The sequence below is a fragment of the Cucumis melo genome, chromosome 10, assembly GCF_025177605.1.
Source record: "Cucumis melo cultivar AY chromosome 10, USDA_Cmelo_AY_1.0, whole genome shotgun sequence".
Classification (NCBI taxonomy): Eukaryota; Viridiplantae; Streptophyta; class Magnoliopsida; order Cucurbitales; family Cucurbitaceae; genus Cucumis; species Cucumis melo.
In genome coordinates, this window is record NC_066866.1 from 4,133,525 (window position 1) to 4,151,952 (window position 18,428).

At 35.0% G+C, this 18,428-nt stretch overlaps 3 protein-coding genes across 22 annotated transcripts; 2 read left to right on the forward strand and 1 right to left on the reverse strand.

Moving 5' to 3' along the window:
* Window positions 1-293: 293 nt before the first annotated feature.
* LOC103488911 (uncharacterized) lies at window positions 294-3,397 on the forward strand. 2 transcript variants are annotated; one of them, XM_008447859.3, is made up of 5 exons: window positions 294-743; window positions 1,638-1,794; window positions 1,894-1,944; window positions 2,078-2,170; window positions 2,938-3,397. In XM_008447859.3, exons 1-5 carry the CDS (start codon window positions 589-591, stop codon window positions 3,010-3,012), a joined length of 531 nt encoding a protein of 176 aa, XP_008446081.1. In that variant the 5' UTR covers window positions 294-588; the 3' UTR covers window positions 3,013-3,397. The 2 variants fall into 2 exon arrangements, with proteins under 2 accessions (XP_008446081.1, XP_008446080.1); XM_008447858.3 differs by having other exon boundaries at window positions 316-743; window positions 2,078-2,195.
* A 3,006-nt stretch (window positions 3,398-6,403) lies between these two features.
* LOC103488908 (cyclin-dependent kinase G-2-like) lies at window positions 6,404-12,397 on the forward strand. Of its 19 annotated transcripts, XM_051091252.1 has the most exons (11): window positions 6,405-8,638; window positions 8,836-8,971; window positions 9,066-9,154; window positions 9,335-9,446; window positions 9,520-9,626; window positions 9,719-9,896; window positions 10,030-10,098; window positions 10,283-10,360; window positions 11,282-11,360; window positions 11,477-11,543; window positions 12,150-12,397. In XM_051091252.1, the coding sequence occupies exons 1-6, from the start codon at window positions 6,921-6,923 to the stop codon at window positions 9,816-9,818; spliced, it is 2,262 nt and encodes a 753-aa protein (XP_050947209.1). In that variant the 5' UTR covers window positions 6,405-6,920; the 3' UTR covers window positions 9,819-9,896; window positions 10,030-10,098; window positions 10,283-10,360; window positions 11,282-11,360; window positions 11,477-11,543; window positions 12,150-12,397. The 19 variants fall into 19 exon arrangements, with proteins under 19 accessions (XP_008446077.2, XP_050947209.1, XP_050947210.1 ...); XM_051091253.1 differs by having other exon boundaries at window positions 9,719-10,098; window positions 11,225-11,360; XM_051091248.1 differs by having other exon boundaries at window positions 9,719-10,098.
* A 1,285-nt stretch (window positions 12,398-13,682) lies between these two features.
* Window positions 13,683-18,300, reverse strand: LOC103488906 (lipoxygenase 6, chloroplastic). Its single transcript, XM_008447839.3, has 9 exons — window positions 17,772-18,300; window positions 16,766-17,043; window positions 16,421-16,658; window positions 15,948-16,280; window positions 15,726-15,811; window positions 15,518-15,628; window positions 15,139-15,440; window positions 14,736-15,002; window positions 13,683-14,580 (listed from the first exon to the last, which is right to left on the reverse strand). The coding sequence occupies exons 1-9, from the start codon at window positions 18,184-18,186 to the stop codon at window positions 13,821-13,823; spliced, it is 2,790 nt and encodes a 929-aa protein (XP_008446061.1). The 5' UTR covers window positions 18,187-18,300; the 3' UTR covers window positions 13,683-13,820.
* Window positions 18,301-18,428: the final 128 nt, after the last annotated feature.

An 18,428-nucleotide genomic window follows, 5' to 3' on the forward strand; every position in this document is an offset into this window, starting at 1 on the left:
TTAAGCACAACCAAAATCATCCTTTTTTAAAATTTATATAATTCATATCTTACCTTTTTATCTCCGAATAGTGGAATTTTTTATCTCCGAATAGTGGAATATAAAACAAGGTTGAAAAATATTACATTAATTACAATCTTTTTGCAAAAAAAATGAGCTTAACGATAGAAATGACAATAGAAATGTTTTGAAAAACTTCAAGCAAATTTGATTTATTGGATTAGAAAAAAGGAAAAAAGAGAGAGAGGAAATAATAAAAAAAAAAAATATTAAAAAGCATATTCTAGGAAACGGCATATTCAGTGATTGAGTATAGAGAGAGAGAATGAGGAGCCAATTGGGAATGGTAAAGGGAGAACGAAAAAAGAAAAACCGTTGGTCGATCGAATAATAATACTAAGAACATAGAAGTAGAATTCGCCAAATCGAAGCTGACCCATCGCTCCTTTTTGCCTCCTTTGTCCAACTAACCATTTCTCTGCATAACAACAAAAACCCCCAAATCCCATTTTCCTCTTTCTTCCCTTCTTCCCTTTCTCCATCTTCTCTTCTAAATTCCCAACAATCCCAGCTCGATCCAGTCCAATAATGGATGATGTGACGGCTTCTTCAGGGTCGTTGATCAACGGGCCTCCTTCGCACACCCCCTCTTCTTTTTCTTCCACCATTTTTACCAATTACCCTCTCATTTCTGCTCTCCTTGCCTTCGCTATTGCCCAGTCCATCAAGTTCTTCACCTCCTGGTATGTACTCCGATCCGATCCAACTCCACTGGTTTGCCTGTTTTTGTTGCTTTTAGGCATTTTAATGCAAACCCCATTTGATGCTTAACTATTCTACTTTTGTTTTCCTGAATCTTGGTTTCTCTTTTGTTCATTCTTGAGGATATGGATTGTTTGTTTGTTCATGGGTTGTTTTGTATTGCTTGTTTTAGGTTTTCTTTTAATTTGTATAGTTCGTGTTCTTATGAGGCATTTGTGTGTACTGTTTGGTTTCTGCATCTACTATCAGAAAATTCTTCAGTACCCATGTTATTTGTTCTCCCTCTAACGCCCTAATTAGAAATTTGTTTTGTTTATAGCTTCATTAACAAGCACTTTGATAAGGCTTTGATGTTTCTTTTTTTCTTTTGTGGGGTTAGGGGGAATTAGTGATAACTTTCCATGAAAGAGATTTTTTTATATTGATGACCCAATTCTAAAAATTCAATAAAAACTAAACTTCTGCCTACGTCATAGAGCAAGTCACCATCTCATTATCGTATAAGGGTTGTCTCACAAATTGCAAAATGGTTGGAGCCTAAATGCGATTTTCATTTTTAATCACCAGTTGATCAACGGTTGATTTAAAAAGAAAACAGCAGTTGAATTTAAAAATGTTGCGGTTGAAATAAATATTATGCAAGGGCTCAAGATTATTTTGTGATGGGGAGTGAGAGACGTCTATAATGTGATTGTGTGATGGGACATCAGAAGAATGTCAGTTTTCATTCATTTTTGTAGGATTGAGCCATTTCACATTAACACCTCTAGAATTGGGTCATCCGTGCAAAAACCTTTCATGGATTTTTTTCTCAAGACTTTTATCACGGCAGTGTAGAACAATGTATTGTGTTTTTACCACTTGTGATATTTCAGGTATAAGGAAAGACGATGGGATTTTAAGAAACTAGTAGGATCCGGTGGAATGCCTTCATCTCATTCTTCAACTGTTTCTGCTCTTGCTATAGCTATTGGGCTCCAAGAAGGCTTTGGAGCATCAGTCTTTGCTGTTGCATTGATCCTAGCATGTGTTGTATGGTCTCTCTATCCATTTTATGGCAACCATTATGGTTTAAGTTTTGAATTTTCTTGAACGATTCTAAGATGTTAAATACAAAAAAATTGGTGACAGGTAATGTACGATGCAACTGGTGTGAGATTACAAGCTGGACGCCAAGCAGAGGTTATATGCTTCCTAAAAAAAACCTCTTCCTCCTTTTCCTGCTACTCCTTAATTGCTTTTATTTGGAGTTATGTCTTAAAGCTTAACTTTTTCTTTCATTGTTTAATATACCCTGACTAGTTTGATATTTTAGGTTTTGAATCAAATTGTTTATGAGCTTCCTGCTGAGCATCCTTTGGCTGAGAGCAGACCATTGCGAGAACTTCTTGGACACACCCCTCCCCAGGTTTCCATTAAGATGACATTCTACAGTAATTGATTCTTTTCTATGAAATCGACATGTTAATTTAATATCTTATCAAATAGGATTTATAGGCTACTATAAAATCTGGCCCTTTACACAGTTCATTAAATTGAATTGTATTTGTTTGCTTGACTTTATGCTCTTTATATAAATATATATATATGGAGAAAACGAATGTAATATTAATAATTGTAGTTAGTTCAATAGTAAATGCATGTCCCAGCTCCCCTTTTGTCTCAAATTTGAATTCCATCTCATGCATTTATTTTTCAATTTTTCCTTCCTTGATATGAAGCCCCTGTCTACAAAATTTCTAAATCCACCACTGCTGGTAAGAATCAACTTTGAGATGAAATGGTCAATTGTTATTTACCGCAAATTCAGGCTTCCATGACCTTCATATGATGATGAAATTGATAAATCTACTTGGAGACAAAATGGGAGATTGTTACTTTTACAACATAGATTGCCATTTGAATAGCTGGTTTCATGAATGCTTAGCAATGTCTTGGCACTTTCTGGTTTCTAGTTGGGAAGGTTTGAAAGATCACCTAAAACACTTAATAGATGTGCATTTGTATCTTTTTTATGTTATCAAGATTCTAGAATAGATGCAAGGATTCCGAAAACTTTCTCACCTTGGAAGTATAGTTCGAGAATAGCTTATTCAAGATTCAGTTTGGTTGAATTTTTTTTTTGAGGCAATTCTTTCTTTTCTAATGTGAGGCTAACATTTTATTTGATTACAGGTTATAGCTGGAGGCTTGCTTGGTATTGTCACCTCTTCTATTGGCCATTTGATGATCATAATGACAAGGTCTTGAACATTGTGCTGAAGTAGATCAAGCAGGTAAGGCAGTTGTAGCCCTGATCTTGTCACTGATGAAAGCTATCTGCTCTAAAACTTCAGTATCAACTTATTCTTGTGAATATGGTCTGCACATAACATTTGATCGATGAGATATTTCAGAATCATTGTTTGATTTATTGCTGTATTTAGTGCAATAGGACCATCATCAAGCTGCAGCTACACTTGCAGCAAATTAGAAAACAAACGTATAGTTCTTAGCACCTACGTTTTAGATATAGCTCTAATGGCACTTGCTTTTGCTACAAGTCCATTTTGATTCATGTAGTTTTCCTATTTTGTGGTTTTTATTCTTAACTAATTCTGGATAAAAGGAAGAAGGCTATTTTCTGTGGCTGTCATTACCCTCTTCTCAATCCCATTTCTCAGTTCCCGTTTCATCATTCCATCATTCACCCAATGAGAAACAAAAATGAAACATATAAAACCAGCCTGATCTAACTCTAAACTAAATTATTATTCTTTCTTATTCACATAAAATAATTCACATTCTTTCCCGATAAATAAAAAATGTAAAAAAAAAAAAGCATTTTCATTGATTGGAGGGAACTAAGTGATTTCTAAGGAGAATTGTTATAATTAGTGACAGTACATACTTGTTCAAAGCCAGGTAGTTACTTATCGAACTAGTGCATCAATTTTGGTACTATTTTATATATATTGTAAATACATACATATTTCATCTAAAATAACTTATTATATGCAAATTTGAAATGTCATAAAATTTGGAAAGCTAGTGAAAATCACATGGGGTGATTCGTTCATTGATGCATTATTTTACAAGTTGTTTTCCTTGACCACTTGATAATAAATGCATTTTGTTATGAAGTTTCAATTCATTCTTCTTACATTCTTTAAAAAGATTTCAAGCTCTATGAAATCATGACTACCATACTATGCATGCTTTGGAGAGAAATGTTATTATAAAATATGAATAACTTGAAGTACAATTAAATACAATGTTTTCTTTTAATCAACTATGTTTTTATATTAACTACTAAAACCACCCTGGAAGATCTTGAACATTTTAACAAGGTTGTAAGTTAGAAATTAAATGTCTTTTATCTGCAAAATACAACTTTTTTATATTTGGTTATGTCTTTTTGGTGAGTTTTAAAGAAATATTTTAATGATAAGTTTTGGTTTTGCGACCATTGATGGAAGAATTGGAGAAACATAAGAAATTTAAATATGTATATGAAATTAGGGTATCTATATGAAACGATAGTTTCGATATGAATATATATTATTTATTTATTTATTTTAGAATTGGTTCCTTTCGTGTTTGGGGGGTGAAAATATGAGTTGATAGAAGTTTATATCAATAATGTTTTAAAGTTGTCATTCTAGCGGCCACCATCTCCTTTGTCCAACAGTAATGTTGATGCTAATTCCAACCACCACATTCACTGACTTTCGACGGTGGTCAACTCTGCCACGTTTAACCACTAACATCGGAACTCCTATAACCACTTTCATTAACTCTTATTAGTTTTTAGTACATGGTATTTTATAGTCATCTTTACATTAAATTGACATTAATTTAATTTTTTAATAAAAACATTTAGATGCAAATAACTTTTTGAAAAACATTTTTTTCAAGTTAATCCAAATAGAAAGCTTATGAAGTTAATGTATGAACTCTAGTTTGAGAGGTTAAAGAAAGTTATCGAACATATCTATCAAATAGACAATTTAGAACGTCGGAGAATACAAAAATTTCAAATAAAAGTAATCACCAATGTATAAACTCAATTACATATAAACTTCAAATAGCATATATCAATTCAATGTTAAAAAAGACATAAATAAATTAATTTATATGGTAGCATTTTTAAACTTGGTTTTTTTTTTTAAGATGAATATTAATGTAGTTTTTATAAATTAAAAAAAAACATTTTAAAAGAACATTATTAATTTCTGTCCATATTATTATATGAACAAAAATTATATATATATATATATATATATATATATATATATATATATATATTTATTTATTTATTTATTTATTTATTTATGAAGGTCTAGAAATATCGATGATATTTTAAAAATTTAAAAATATTTATAAGCGTTTGTAATTTTCAATATTTAGTATTGATAGAATATAAAATATTACTATAATTTGTAAACATATTGGTTTAATTTTTAAAATGAACATCCTAAGTCTTTTTAAATTACCATTTTTTTAAAATTCAACCATATTTCTTAATATTAAAAAAAACAATTATATATAAGTTCTAATTGAAAATAAACACTTCATTTTGAAATCAAATAAGTAAATTTTAATTGTATTTGGTGTGACATTTCATCCATTACTAAAATTTCAATTTATCTTTTTAGAAATAAATTTTTATACTTCATCTTTTAAAAAATACAAGAAAACGGAAAATTATTGAAAATGAAAAAGTCCATAAAAAATAAAAAATGTCGCATCACCTGTCTGCAATGCACATAATATATTTCTAGATTTGGGTTGGTTACACGATCTTAGTTTGAAAAAGAAAAGTTGAACCAATTAACATTAAGAGAAAAAAAAAAGAGGAAAAGAAGAAAGATGATGGAAAGAAAACAAAAATAACATAGGAGAAAAGGAAGAAAGGCCGTAATTTTCATTTTGTTATTTTATTCATGAAAAACATATGGTAAATTTTCATAAATGTAACAAACTATTAAAATATTTACGGCCCGTATAATATAGTTCATAATATTTTAAATATTTCATGTATGTCTTTCCATCTTTTTTTTTTTATATGCGAATAGTATTTCCTTCTTTCGTTGTGAATCGTCCTTCTTCTTTTCCTTTTCTCTTTTTACATTCTCTTTTTTTCGCTATTGTGTATTGTATTTCCTCTCTTTATAGCTGCGTGCGTGCTTGGTCTTTCTTCTTTTCCTTCTATTTTTTTGTCGTTTAGATTTAAAACAAATAGTTCTAAAAGAATTAAAAAAATAGATGGAACCAAATCTAAATGACTAAATCAAATCTAAAGCACCAAATAAAAAATAAATCGTTTAAATTTGGCTATTTAAATTTAAACGATCTTTCAGAAAAAAAAAAACCAAAAAAATATTTTTTATATCCTATATATTTATGATTAATAAATATACCACTATACTTTTGAAAAATAAGAAATGAAACTTTAAAATAATAATATATGTATATACATAGTTTAGAAGATAATTATAATAAATAAGAATTTTAAGAATAATTATGAAGTATATATGAATATATAAATAAAATTTTAAATACTTTTAGATAGTTTTAATATATTTCCAATTTTGTTTTGGAAAAGGTATTGTAATGTGATTTAGCGTAAATAAAGGGGCCAAATGCATCTGGACGAGACCGTCCCATGTGGTATTAGTATACTCAAAATCACAAACTTTCCTTATTCTCTTCATCTGACTCCGTGGTCGTTTCGTCTTCGATTGACTAGGGTTCTCTCTAACGCGTCTATCTAGGACTTCGCTCGCTTCCGCTACTTCTCTTCGATTCATACCTCTCTTCATTCAATTCTACTTTCCTGATTACACTTCGAGGTTCGGATTCAATTTATTCAATCTCCCCTAGCTCAATTTTTACTTCGCGCCATCGATTTCAAGGGTATATTTCTCATCCTCGAATCGCTCTTCCACTTTTCCTTTACAATACCCGGATTCGTTGAGAATTTGACGAGTCTTTTGTTGGGTTTTACTTCTTTTCCTGTTCACTTCGCGATTCCAGTCGCGATCTGAATTATTTTTTTTTCATTTAGGGTTTCGATTCAGTATTTTTTTTTCCGCCGATTTCCGGAGATTCTTATTGTAAAAAATTGGGGATTTAGGGTTTTCTTCGGGGATTATTGGGTCGGGTTCGGTATTTCAATGGCTGCGGGGAGAATGGGGGGTTATCGAGACTATGATATGAAGGACCGCGATTCCAGTTTTGATGTAACTGCGAAAGAAGGATACGAACGGGGGCGGAGCGGTAACCGTGAAAGCAATAAGAGTCGAGGTCGGGATGTTAGAGACAGAATTAGGGTCCGGCAAAAGGATATCAAGGAAAGGGAAGTGGGTAATGGTAGTTTACGATCTTCGAGTAAAAGTGATTCTGGAAGCAGTGGTGGTATTGCTTCTCACGGATTGAAGCAAAAGGTTTTAGTTGTCAGGACAATGGATAGGGAGCCGGGTGAGCTATCCAGTGAGAGTGGATCTGATGATGCCACCGAGTCCGGATTACGATCTAAAAATAGTGAGTCGGCTAAGGTGGTGGAGAATGGTATTCGTTCTCCACCAGAGAAGAAGAGGAAGTTTTCACCAATTGTTTGGGACAGAGACGATAAGGAAGAGACTACTTCCACAAGAAATAAGGTTGCCAAGGCTGCTACAGTTTCTTCTGTGCCGTCACCAAAGGGGCAGAAGACATCTCCTAATGAAATTTTGGATACTCTTGATGCCATGCATACGGCAGATGGTACAAGTAAGGATCCCGAGTACTTGCAACCTTCCTCTCTTGTTGAATCTTCTGCTAGGGACCTTGGATCAGATGAATTCTTCGCAAATGGTTCACCAAGGATGCCATCTTCTGATTCACTTAGGAAACCATGGCAGAATGATCTTGAAGCAGAAAATTTTGGGGACGATGATTATGCTCCCACAAGAAACATTTCATCCTCTAGATGGGCTGCTGGGAACAACACTCCTGGCGATGAAGGTGAAATTTTAGACGAGGAAATGCCCAAAAGGCGGAAGACAACGCCAATTTCTGAGTCCTTGGAGGGCAGCAAAGTACAAAGAAAATCATTAACTCCAGAGATTGGGGAGGTGAAGAGACAAGGCTCTGAAGCAGGGACAAGGTCATCTGAATCGACGGAACGTGGTGAGCGGTCTCGATCATCTAGTGCGAACCATTACCTTGGTAATGATTCTGAGAAGGATGAAGGCATGGATCTTGGTGATGAAATTCATAGAATGGATACTAGCAGTAGCCGGTCGGAAACTGATTCTGAGGATGAGACAGAATCTCCCGAGGAAGCAGAGCCTAGTGGCCATCCTACCCAACGTAGTGTAAATATGCTTCAAGGCTGTAGAAGTGTTGATGAATTTGAAAGATTGAACAAGATTGATGAAGGAACTTATGGTGTTGTATATAGAGCCAGAGACAAGAAATCAGGGGAAGTTGTTGCGTTGAAGAAGGTAAAAATGGAAAAAGAACGAGAAGGTTTTCCCATGACTTCTTTGAGAGAAATAAACATTCTTCTGTCTTTTCACCACCCTTCAATTGTCGATGTAAAGGAAGTGGTGGTGGGCAGTAGTCTTGATAGCATTTTTATGGTAATGGAGTACATGGAGCACGATCTAAAAGCACTCATGGAGACAATGAAACAGCCATTTAGTCAAAGTGAAGTCAAATGCCTGATGCTTCAGTTACTGGAGGGTGTTAAATACCTTCACGATAATTGGGTGCTCCATAGGGATTTAAAAACATCAAATTTACTTATGAATAACCAAGGAGAGTTGAAGATCTGTGACTTTGGTCTAGCTCGTCAATATGGGAGCCCCTTGAAAACGTATACACATATGGTTGTTACTCTTTGGTACAGGTTAGTTGTATTTCTCTTGAACATGACTATCTATATCCATTCTCCTATTCTCTTGTATAGTTGGAGGCATTCATTTCCCGAGTATGTTTTGGAGATGCATGCCATGATAGGCGATAAAAATTTGCTGTCAGGTAAACAATAATATATGTTATGCTGTATGTTTTTGTTTTCTAAACTTTGTTCATGCATATTGTCAGGGCACCTGAACTTCTCTTGGGAACAAGAAAGTATTCGACAGCTATTGACATGTGGTCATTGGGTTGTATTATGGCTGAATTATTGTCAAAGCAACCACTGTTTAATGGAAAAACTGAAGTCGATCAACTTGACAAGGTAAAAATAAATATTATATGTTTTGCGAATGCACATTCTAGCTATTTGCAATATAATTGCTTGCATGCTTATGCTCTTATCTTAAATCTTACAGATATTCCGAACTCTAGGCACGCCTAATGAAACGATTTGGCCTGGATTTTCCAAGCTTCCAGGAGTAAGGGTCAACTTTGTTAAGCACCAGTAAGTATTGTTGGTGTTACTAAATCTGTTTTTATCTATCACATTTTTCTTATTTTTTCCCACTGTTTTCCCAGGCTTCCAGCTATGGGTGATTCTGGTCTGGCTATCTGGCCTCATTTGGTGACCTTCCAGTTACTTTTCTTTCATAGCACGTTTTAACCCCGGGCATGTTCCTTTCAGGTACAACTTATTGCGTAAGAAATTCCCGGCGACATCATTTACCGGTTCGCCAGTTCTTTCTGATTCAGGATTTGATTTGTTGAACAAACTTCTAACTTACGATCCTGAGAAGGTAATTATCTGATCAGCTCTGCTTTATTTCCTTATCCACTTCCATCGCACTAAGATTTGTTGTCTTAATCCAGAGAATTACAGCTGAGGCCGCTCTTAATCATGAATGGTTCTCAGAAGTTCCTCTTCCAAAGTCAAAAGAATTCATGCCTACTTTTCCTGCTCAGCATGCTCAGGACAGGTATGACAACTGTTAGACTTGTGAGTTTTTGCTTTACCTTCCATGCAAACTAATCTAAACAATAGTCATGGTATTTTATGACATCTGTCTAGGCGTTTACGGAGAGTAATGAAGAGTCCAGACCCCTTAGAGGAGCAACGTAGAAAGGAGTTGCAGCAAGGGGAATTGGGAACATCTGGCTTGTTTGGCTAAGAGAACGGATCTGGTAATTTGGCCAAGGCTGCCTTGAAGTTATTTTTCTAATAACTCTGACTATTGGACCTGATTGAGGTGAGGGAAGAAGGCTGTGAATCTTGTTTTGACAGATGATTGCTAGTGCTATTTTAGCGGGCATTCACGGTTATCTGGTTCAAGATATGTATTTTTTTTTTTTTTTTTGATTCTGTCAAGAAGTCTATTGCAGCTTGACGTCAATTCTTCTCCTCTGGTCATCATATAGAAAATGCTTCACTGACACGGCTTGCATGGCAAGGTGTGGAACATTGTTGTTTTCTTGCAAAAAAGATCAGATTCAGCAGAAACTAATTGTGTAACATATTCCTATTGATAATTAGGCTGTTGGCCATAAATTTTATTCATAATATTAGATTACCATGGATTTACTGCCTACATAGTTCCAATATATCTCCTTTTAATATTTGAATTGTGTTTGCAAGAGATGGTTGGTGGGAAGGGAAGGGCGGTCTTTGCTTCTCGTTGGTGAAGAATTTGACAGTTACGTTAGTTTTTCAAAGGTAATTAATTAATTGCAAAAGCCTTTCAGGATCAGGATTATGTTTTGAAGCTTTCTGTATCAGTATCTTGTTGCGTGCATATTTTTGGAAAATTCATCTCGAAGTGTTGGCCATTTTAATTAGTGTGCTTAGCCTAAATCATTGAGGATCCTACCAATTAGGCCTTTCTTTGTAAGCCTGGTTTGTTTTACACTTTCCCCTTTATTTTCAACTTGTCCTAAGTGCAATTGCTAGACTATTGATAGTTCCAGAAGAAATTGCTAAACTGTCGACTTTTTATTTTGGGATTTTCTGTTAATATAAGTAGTGTTTGGTTATTGATGAATGAAGTGACCTTTTTCATTGGGTATGTGTAAGTTCCAACTGCTGCTGGTTCCGATAGATGCAAATTTCAATGCTAAAATTTTAAGCCATTGAAGATCATGTGTCTATCTGTGGCACTATGGGTCCCATCATGTTCCTGCCGCCAAATTGTTGACCTAAAGCTACCAGATGTTCTCACGAAATTCTTAAAAATTAGCTTTTTGAAAAATAAAAATGGGTCTTCTGGATAAACAGAGAGAACTTTTATGCAGCCAAAAGCCTGTATGCTGTATGAGGTATTTTATATGCAAGTGCAGGGACAAGAGATTGCATTTGGTGGTTTATATAATCTTACTAGTAGTCAAGAATAGTTTATTTTTCGCCTCGTGATGTCATTGTTATGGGTACAACGAGCTTCAAGCTTTCTTTCTCTCTTTTTTATTATTTTTGGCTATTGAATTGATTAGATTTCTTTAGTTTGCTGTTCAGAAGTATCATCACTCTTCAAAGGAATGTGTAATAAGAATTGACTTCTGTCACTTATTATTCTCTTTTAATCAGTATTGAAGATTCAATCTTTTGTCAGTCCCCGTGATTTTTCTGCACATGTCACTGCAGTATCAAAGCTAGCAGGTTGAGGAGCTTACCTGCATTGCTCTGGAAGGTATTAACTTAGTTCTTGAATCGCACACTTGAGGTACTATATGCAAACTTTGTTTCTGTTTGCATTTCTTTGAAGTTCCTAAGTATTTGCTCAGCAGCTTTCTTCTTTGAAGTGCTGTTAGGAATAGGTTATTTTTCTCTGTTATACAGAAAAATATGGTTAACCAGACTTTAAGCTGACTGTTATAAGTGTGCTATCAAGCGTGGCGGAGATCGAGTGAGAATCCTTAACCCTTAGCTGTTAGTGTTCTATACAATTGGTCTATTTCTCTGAAAATGTATTTTGTGTTCGTTCAAACTAAAGATCGATGGATTTGTTACAAGCATGTTGGCTATAGTCTTCTAACTTAACATGTTTGGCATCCATGATGCGGTTTGTAGAATTATGGTCAGTGCATCAGTTTTGAAATTTGCCATGGTTGTCTGCGTTAACTACGTTGGTTTTGTCAACAGTTTTAGTGTTGTGCAGTATTCAAGTGTTGTTTTTTCTACGCGTAAATGTGAGAACATAAGTTAAAGTCATTACATTGTGATGGATGTCACGGATTGAAAAGTGGATTTGGACTTTCCGGAACCCCATAGTTTTGGCTTTACAGATCTGTCTCTGGTGTCTAAATTGCTTGCTATGGTAAATCGATCTTTGTTTGTTTTCTTAGAGCTAGTGAATATATCCAGCAAAATCCTGCCTATATCTAATTTTGAGTGTTGAAGGGGTTTCTTGCTTGTTTCTTTTTTATTCAATCTGACAAGTTATTATTGCTGTAAGTTCTCTATTATATATTTTCACTTTCCAAGTTCTAACGCGCTTCATTTCGCCCTAAAGTCCAACATGAAGGCGGCGTTTGGTCTTGGTCTTGGTGAATAATCCGTAGAACCAATCTCAAAACCATTTGTCCGGCTTAAAAAATGCACTCATTCACAATGGAGGAGGTTTTCTGAACGCTGGTTTTTATGGTATCTTATATGGTTCTCATTACTATACATCCAAATTAGATCAGTATATTTGATGTACTTAATAAGTTCCTGAGTAACACTAATTTGGTAATGCAAATGCTATTGTTCTTTTAGGAAGTTCTTAATAAGTTCCAATTGTTTGAGTGCATCTAAGGTTTTGTTTGTAGAACAGATCAGTTCACAATTTACCCATTTCATGGACGTGTTCAAAGCTTTCGATATGTACAGTTTTTCAAGAAGAGTTGATGTGTGTTGTTTTGTGTTAAGTGACTGCTCTCATCTCAAACGAACAGAGTTCTTTTCTATCTTATGGTATGATATCGTGAATGAATGAAACTCAACCATTCTTTTCAATTAACTTGAAATTAAAAATCGTAAAATGTATTCATTTGAAGCAACTTAAAAGTTTAATTTTGATATTTAGTATGGGACTAACAATAGAAATGGCTAAATAAAACGTTTCATTTTAGAATTAGTAATTATAAATTAACCATTGATCAAAATAATCCTAATTCAAAAGTATCTATAATCTAAATCCTGACAACCAAGATTTTTAATTCCCGCAAAAAAATAGTATTTTTAAACAGTTTCCTTTTCATTTGAAAAGGCAAACAAAATACGAATGCTTGAGTATCTAATTCATCAAATAATGAAATTGAATAATCAAGTTGTGATCAATGATAACAAAAGTGTCATCTCATTTCAAGACATTAGAATATAAATATGTATTGTATTCAAAATAATTAATTATTGGTCTGTGTGAATCTATGTTCCACAAAAGTTAATACAAGTTGTATACGAAATAATTTTTTTTTTACAAATATAAAGAATAAACTCTATATGTAAGTAGAGAAAGTTTCAAGGAGCAGAAAACTCAGTAACAAGTGAATTTTTTTTAATTAACTGATCTGATTTTCTTTGGTCAGAAATACGTTGAATTAGTGTGATTAAAACAATTCAGCACGAAAATAAGATTAAAAAATAAATGAATACTATAATATTCTCAGCAATTTAAAAAAAGGATATATCTAACTTCTTAAGGAAACAAACCATTTAAATACACACTGTATTTGAAGAAATCGAGCCACCAAATAATTCTTTTATATGTATGTTTCCAATAACTAAATCGAAGTTTATTAGAAATATGATGTACTACCAAATTTTACTGTATATGTGATTCTTTCAAAATGTTGCTGTATATCATTATTAGTCTTAAATTGGCTCACTATAGCTATTCTCCTCAAAGAATATCAAATTTAATTTGGGATAACTTATATAAAAAAAATCAACTCAAACTTCATCTAGTAATTCATGTTATGGGTGGATTAACCCAAAAGGCAGAGGAATAACAGAACCTAAACCTTTTATTTAGCAAGTCTATTTCAATCCAAGGACATAAATATTGTAGAGCTAATGGATTGGATCTTCTATAAAATTTTGATAAATGACAAGAACATAAGTTTTAAATGCTAAAAGAACCTTTGTCAATGTTCCTAAGTCCTAGCCTTGAAGCATCATAAACTAATTTGTATAATGTTTGCTAGATAGATATGCTATTGGGAATTCCACGACCAGTTACCCCTGGACCAGATGTGGGGAGAAGTAGTTCATATGGAGGAACACCCGCACCACTTCTATTTTTAAGACGATTATCCTTGTTTCTACACTTTATAATCTCTTCTATCTCCTCTAATTTTGAAGAAAACTTGTTAAATAACTCCAACACCCTTCTATCGTCGATCCAATGGCGGTGTAATTGATTCACTTGGCCTAAGTACTCCTCGTCCGGTGAGTGAGTTGACAATGTGTCCTGAACTGCCATTACTTTTGTTGCTTGAAGTTTAGTTGGCAAAGAAGATAAGAAAGTAATTTGAGGGTTGGCAATGAAGTTCTCATAATCACGATCGCCTTCACGTGGTATGAGCTTTCGCATTAGCGTCGGACGATTTGGCACGTAACTTCCAAAAGGGTACTGGCCGAAGTTTATAGCAGCATGTTGTCCAGATGCCACCCAAATCATTGTTGTGAGTACCCCTGATAGATCCTCTTTATTATTGAGGTTAGGCCACCAAGGTTCGTTTCGCTTTTCGGGATGACCTTTGTTCTTAATCTCACTCCACCAAGCCTGGAGTTCGGCGTCGCCTGTGATGGAATTTGGCTCCGAGTAGAAGTGCTCAACATAGGATTCTACCCATTCTTTTATGGCTGACCATATAAGGAGACCATCGGCTGCATATGGGTAGTCTTCAATCACAAGTCTTACACCACTTGGCATTGAAGGATCCTCCACTGCCATACCCCTAAAAGTTTTAAAGGCCAGCTTAAATTATTCAGTGATACATGACAAGATCAATCTAGTCTATTGAGTTTTGTTGGGACTTGGGATTGTAGGTGGGTGTAGAGGATAAGTATCATGTTCATAAAGGTGAGGTTAATGTTTGTGTATAACCATTACCTTCGAATAAGATCTGCCGGTAATGCTTCCATGTCAAATTGCCACAAGTTTTTGTACGCTGCAGAGCTTAACTCCATGGAATACTTACCCCCAAGGAAACTAGCCTCAATAATTCCCCCACCATTTATAAGATTTTGACGAGCCAGTGCATTTATTTCCAATGTGTAGCGCATATGAGGATGAAGCAGCTTGTAAATAGGGTGCATGGAACTGAGTTGCCTATGAGTTGCAATTATATAAGGTTCCATGCTTGCGTGAGTCCTTAACCTGGATGAAGCAGATCACAAACTCATTAAAATACCACACTTTTCCTGCAATGCCATTGGTGAAGTTCGTAATTGAGACAAGTTGCAATCTAAAGTTCATGTGTAAGCTAAGGATAAACGAATGCATCTTCTTATACCAATGATTTACAAGTTGATGGATTCCGGCATCAACAGAGCACACATGAGCTTTTGCTAGCTTCCAAATCCAATAGGTTGTAGCATCATGTCCATGAGTGTAAACATGTTTGTTGGTTTTTGAAGAAGGTGTTGGAGGCAGAGAAAGCTCAATAGCTATAGGCGTCAAGGTACCAGTCTGAGAATGTAAGAACACTGTTCTAGAGGCATAGACTTTTCTCCCTGGCAATGCGTTAATCTTTTTGATAAATGGCAAAATTATGTCATGGTAATCAAGTATAAATAATCTATTTTCTTCTATGGCCTGCATTAAAGGATAGAGTAAAGTTACAATTGTGTAAGGAAAGCTATTTATTGAACGGGAAATGGAGTTACTAATACCTGTTCTACACTCATGCCGTTGTAGAGCTCCTTCTCTATTACCTCTTTTGTAATGGCTGATTCCGGAGACCCATAAACATTAGGGTCAAGTTTGCTGCGAATTGGAAATTCCTGAGATGCACACCTCAACATCAATAACAACTTACAAGAGTCTATTTTCTACCCAAAATCAATACACAACAAAAAGCTTTAAAATGTCATTTCATACCTTCAAACACTCGATATTTACTGGGTTGACACCAGCGAGAGTCTGTCGTGCAAATTCATGGTCCCTCAGCCAAGAAAATCTATCACCTGCAAATTGAAAGCCACAGGAAAACTTGAGATGTGCTTTTGCATATCTAGATAATAAACCGAAAGAAGTCAGAAAAGTCTAACTGGACAGTGTCAGTAATTTCATGATTGTGAACAACAGGAAAAACGAGTGTACTTTTTATCACAGCTGGGATCTCATACTTCAACAATGTCTGACCAGCGTTAACAACTTGCTTCATAATATTGCCAAGAAAAAAGTTTTGAGAGTACTCTTGGTGGTTTTCATCGTTCAAGACAACGCCATCAATATACAGCTTATCAATATCTGAAAAACACTTGAAGGGTATATCTGATTTTGAGAGTGTAGCTGCAATAGAAGGTACAAGATTATGGACCAGAGCCTTCAACCTCCCAGCAGAGAATGTATTTTGCTTTATCTCCTCAAAAGTTTCATCCCGAGGAACATAAACCGGATGTGGCTTTTCAATTCTACTCTCAGTAAGCGGATCTATTCGGATGCCAATTCAAGAAAATACAAAAAAAAAAAAAAAAAAAAAAAAATTGCATTTCGCAGTTAGAAATAGAAGATCCTAAACCTCAGATTTGTAATGCATCTGCATAAAGTCAAAAACATCCAATCGAACATACCCGAGACAGTTGGAGGCCGACCGGTTCTACAGCGTCGAGGATAAGGCCGATCTTCAACACCCATAACAGGCCTAGCAAGATCTTTACTCTTATCAGGATTACCCAAATCGTTGTAAACATCATAGTCATAAATTCTGTCGTACGGCTTCCTTTCACCTTTTCCATTGCCCCTAATACTTGACAAGTCCTTACTGCGAAGATCTACGAGACCTGCCGGCGTTTGCGATGGCAAGTAAGCCTGTCAAATAACAGTATGATTTAAGTTACGGTTATTGACAAACACAGTTCAAAAGTAGAAAGGAACTAATTGATAATCGAAATATGAAATAAAAACTTGGGTTGTACGTGATTTTTGAAAATGATTCTACTATCTGGATTATCCTTTCTTGAATGAATCCAGGTGTTGGCTGGAAAGAAAATGGGGCCGTCATCAAAACCATGAATGATAACTTCCAAGAGATAGAACTCTTTTCCATGAAGATTGGTGATAAGAACAGCCCCAGGACTGCCGAAATCACGCGGTACAGTGAAATTAGCAGCGTACTCCATAGCGTGAACACCGTTGTGAGGTTTCGGCAACCATCCTCTCACACACGATTCAATACGTTTTCCTGAGTTGGTTTCTGTAAGAGAAAAAAAATAATCAGAAAAGGGAAATATTTGAGGAAACTGGAAAGATTGAACGGAAGAAGTTCAAATTAGAAGCTCCTTGAGGATACAAAAATGGAGCCATAAATTGAAAACAGTTTAAATAGTTTTTTTATATTTTTTTTTCCTTGCTCCTTCTTTTGCTTTATTCATCAGAAAGTTTGTTTTCTTTTCATCTGTTTTGCTTTGCTCCTAAAATTTGCTTGAAATAATATTATATTTTTCTTAAAAAAAAAAAAAAGTTAAATTTGGCCATGTTCATCAACTCTTCTTTTCTGTAAAGTATTAAATCAAAATATTATATTTTATGTAAAAGAAATTAAAAAAACGAAAAAACAGAAAACAAAAATTACAAACAAATTCAGTTTTTTTTTTTTAGAAAAAGCTCACGTATTATGGATCAAGATATTTTTTAATCTTCATCGGAGGATATATTTTTCTAACAAATATTATGGATCAAAACATACATTAATGAAGTTTCCTAAAAGAAAAAGTAGTAGTAGTAATAATAATAATAATAATGAAGGTATGAGTTTCATTAAACACACAATATAGGCTGTGATCATGAAATAAGCCATTTATGATGAACACAATGTTAGGCACAACAGGTTTTAAAATTGTTCAAAATATAAATCCTATAAGCCAGAGAAAATCAATTAGAGAAAGATGAATAGTTGATTCACGATGATTGAAGAACACAAACCAGGATCAATTTCTTCACTAATAAGACAAATCGATATCCCTTGGCCAATCCCATTGACAAAATACTCCCACTGATCCTCGATCTTCTCTGTCAATTTCTCCTTCATCTTCTTCCTGATCTTTATCGTCGCCCTAACATCGATTCCTCCAGAAGAAGAAGAAGAGTAAGAGGAAATCCTAGACTCATTCCCGCCTCTTTTTTCCGATGGAGAAGCAGCAGTCTCCACAGTCTTCTTCTGACTGCTTATCACCCTCCGACTCGATCCATTCCCACCGACCAAAGAACCACATCGCGAAACCCTAGCTTTCCGTACTCGGAACTTGCTACCGGCGCCGGAGATCGAGAAAAACAGCCTCCCGGATGACTCGAAGTGTTGCTGTAAGTGAAAATGGTTGCTCGGCGAGACCGTAAACATTATTAGCGTCTGCGGAGATTCAGCGAGGGAATCACGGCGGAGACGGAGACGGAGACAGCGACGGGCGCGATCTCTGCTGGCGAAGAAGATGGGAGTGGTGAGATGCGATCAGTGCAATACTGAAGAGGAAGGCAATGTCGTTGACGATTAGTTTGTATTGCGAGCCTTCTGGAGTAGCTGTCAGAATCACCCGAAATAGCGCGTGAAGGTACGTGCCAAAGAACTTGGAGAATTAGACCAAT

Bases quoted from the DNA above. Each gene is read 5' to 3' on its own strand.
- LOC103488911 (XM_008447858.3), top strand. From the start codon at position 589: ATGGATGATGTGACGGCTTCTTCAGGGTCGTTGATCAACGGGCCTCCT. The intron at 1,795-1,893 runs GTATGGTCTCTC...AATTGGTGACAG, and splicing joins CATTGATCCTAGCATGTGTT to GTAATGTACGATGCAACTGG. The intron at 2,196-2,937 runs GTAATTGATTCT...ATTTGATTACAG, and splicing joins CATTAAGATGACATTCTACA to GTTATAGCTGGAGGCTTGCT.
- LOC103488908 (XM_008447843.3), top strand. From the start codon at position 6,921: ATGGCTGCGGGGAGAATGGGGGGTTATCGAGACTATGATATGAAGGAC. The intron at 8,972-9,065 runs GTAAAAATAAAT...TAAATCTTACAG, and splicing joins AAGTCGATCAACTTGACAAG to ATATTCCGAACTCTAGGCAC. The intron at 9,627-9,718 runs GTATGACAACTG...ACATCTGTCTAG, and splicing joins GCTCAGCATGCTCAGGACAG to GCGTTTACGGAGAGTAATGA.
- LOC103488906 (XM_008447839.3), bottom strand. From the start codon at position 18,186: ATGTTTACGGTCTCGCCGAGCAACCATTTTCACTTACAGCAACACTTC. The intron at 17,044-17,771 runs GTTTGTGTTCTT...TTTCTCTTACAG, and splicing joins TAGTGAAGAAATTGATCCTG to AAACCAACTCAGGAAAACGT. The intron at 14,581-14,735 runs GTAATGGTTATA...TAAAACTTTTAG, and splicing joins CCGGCAGATCTTATTCGAAG to GGGTATGGCAGTGGAGGATC.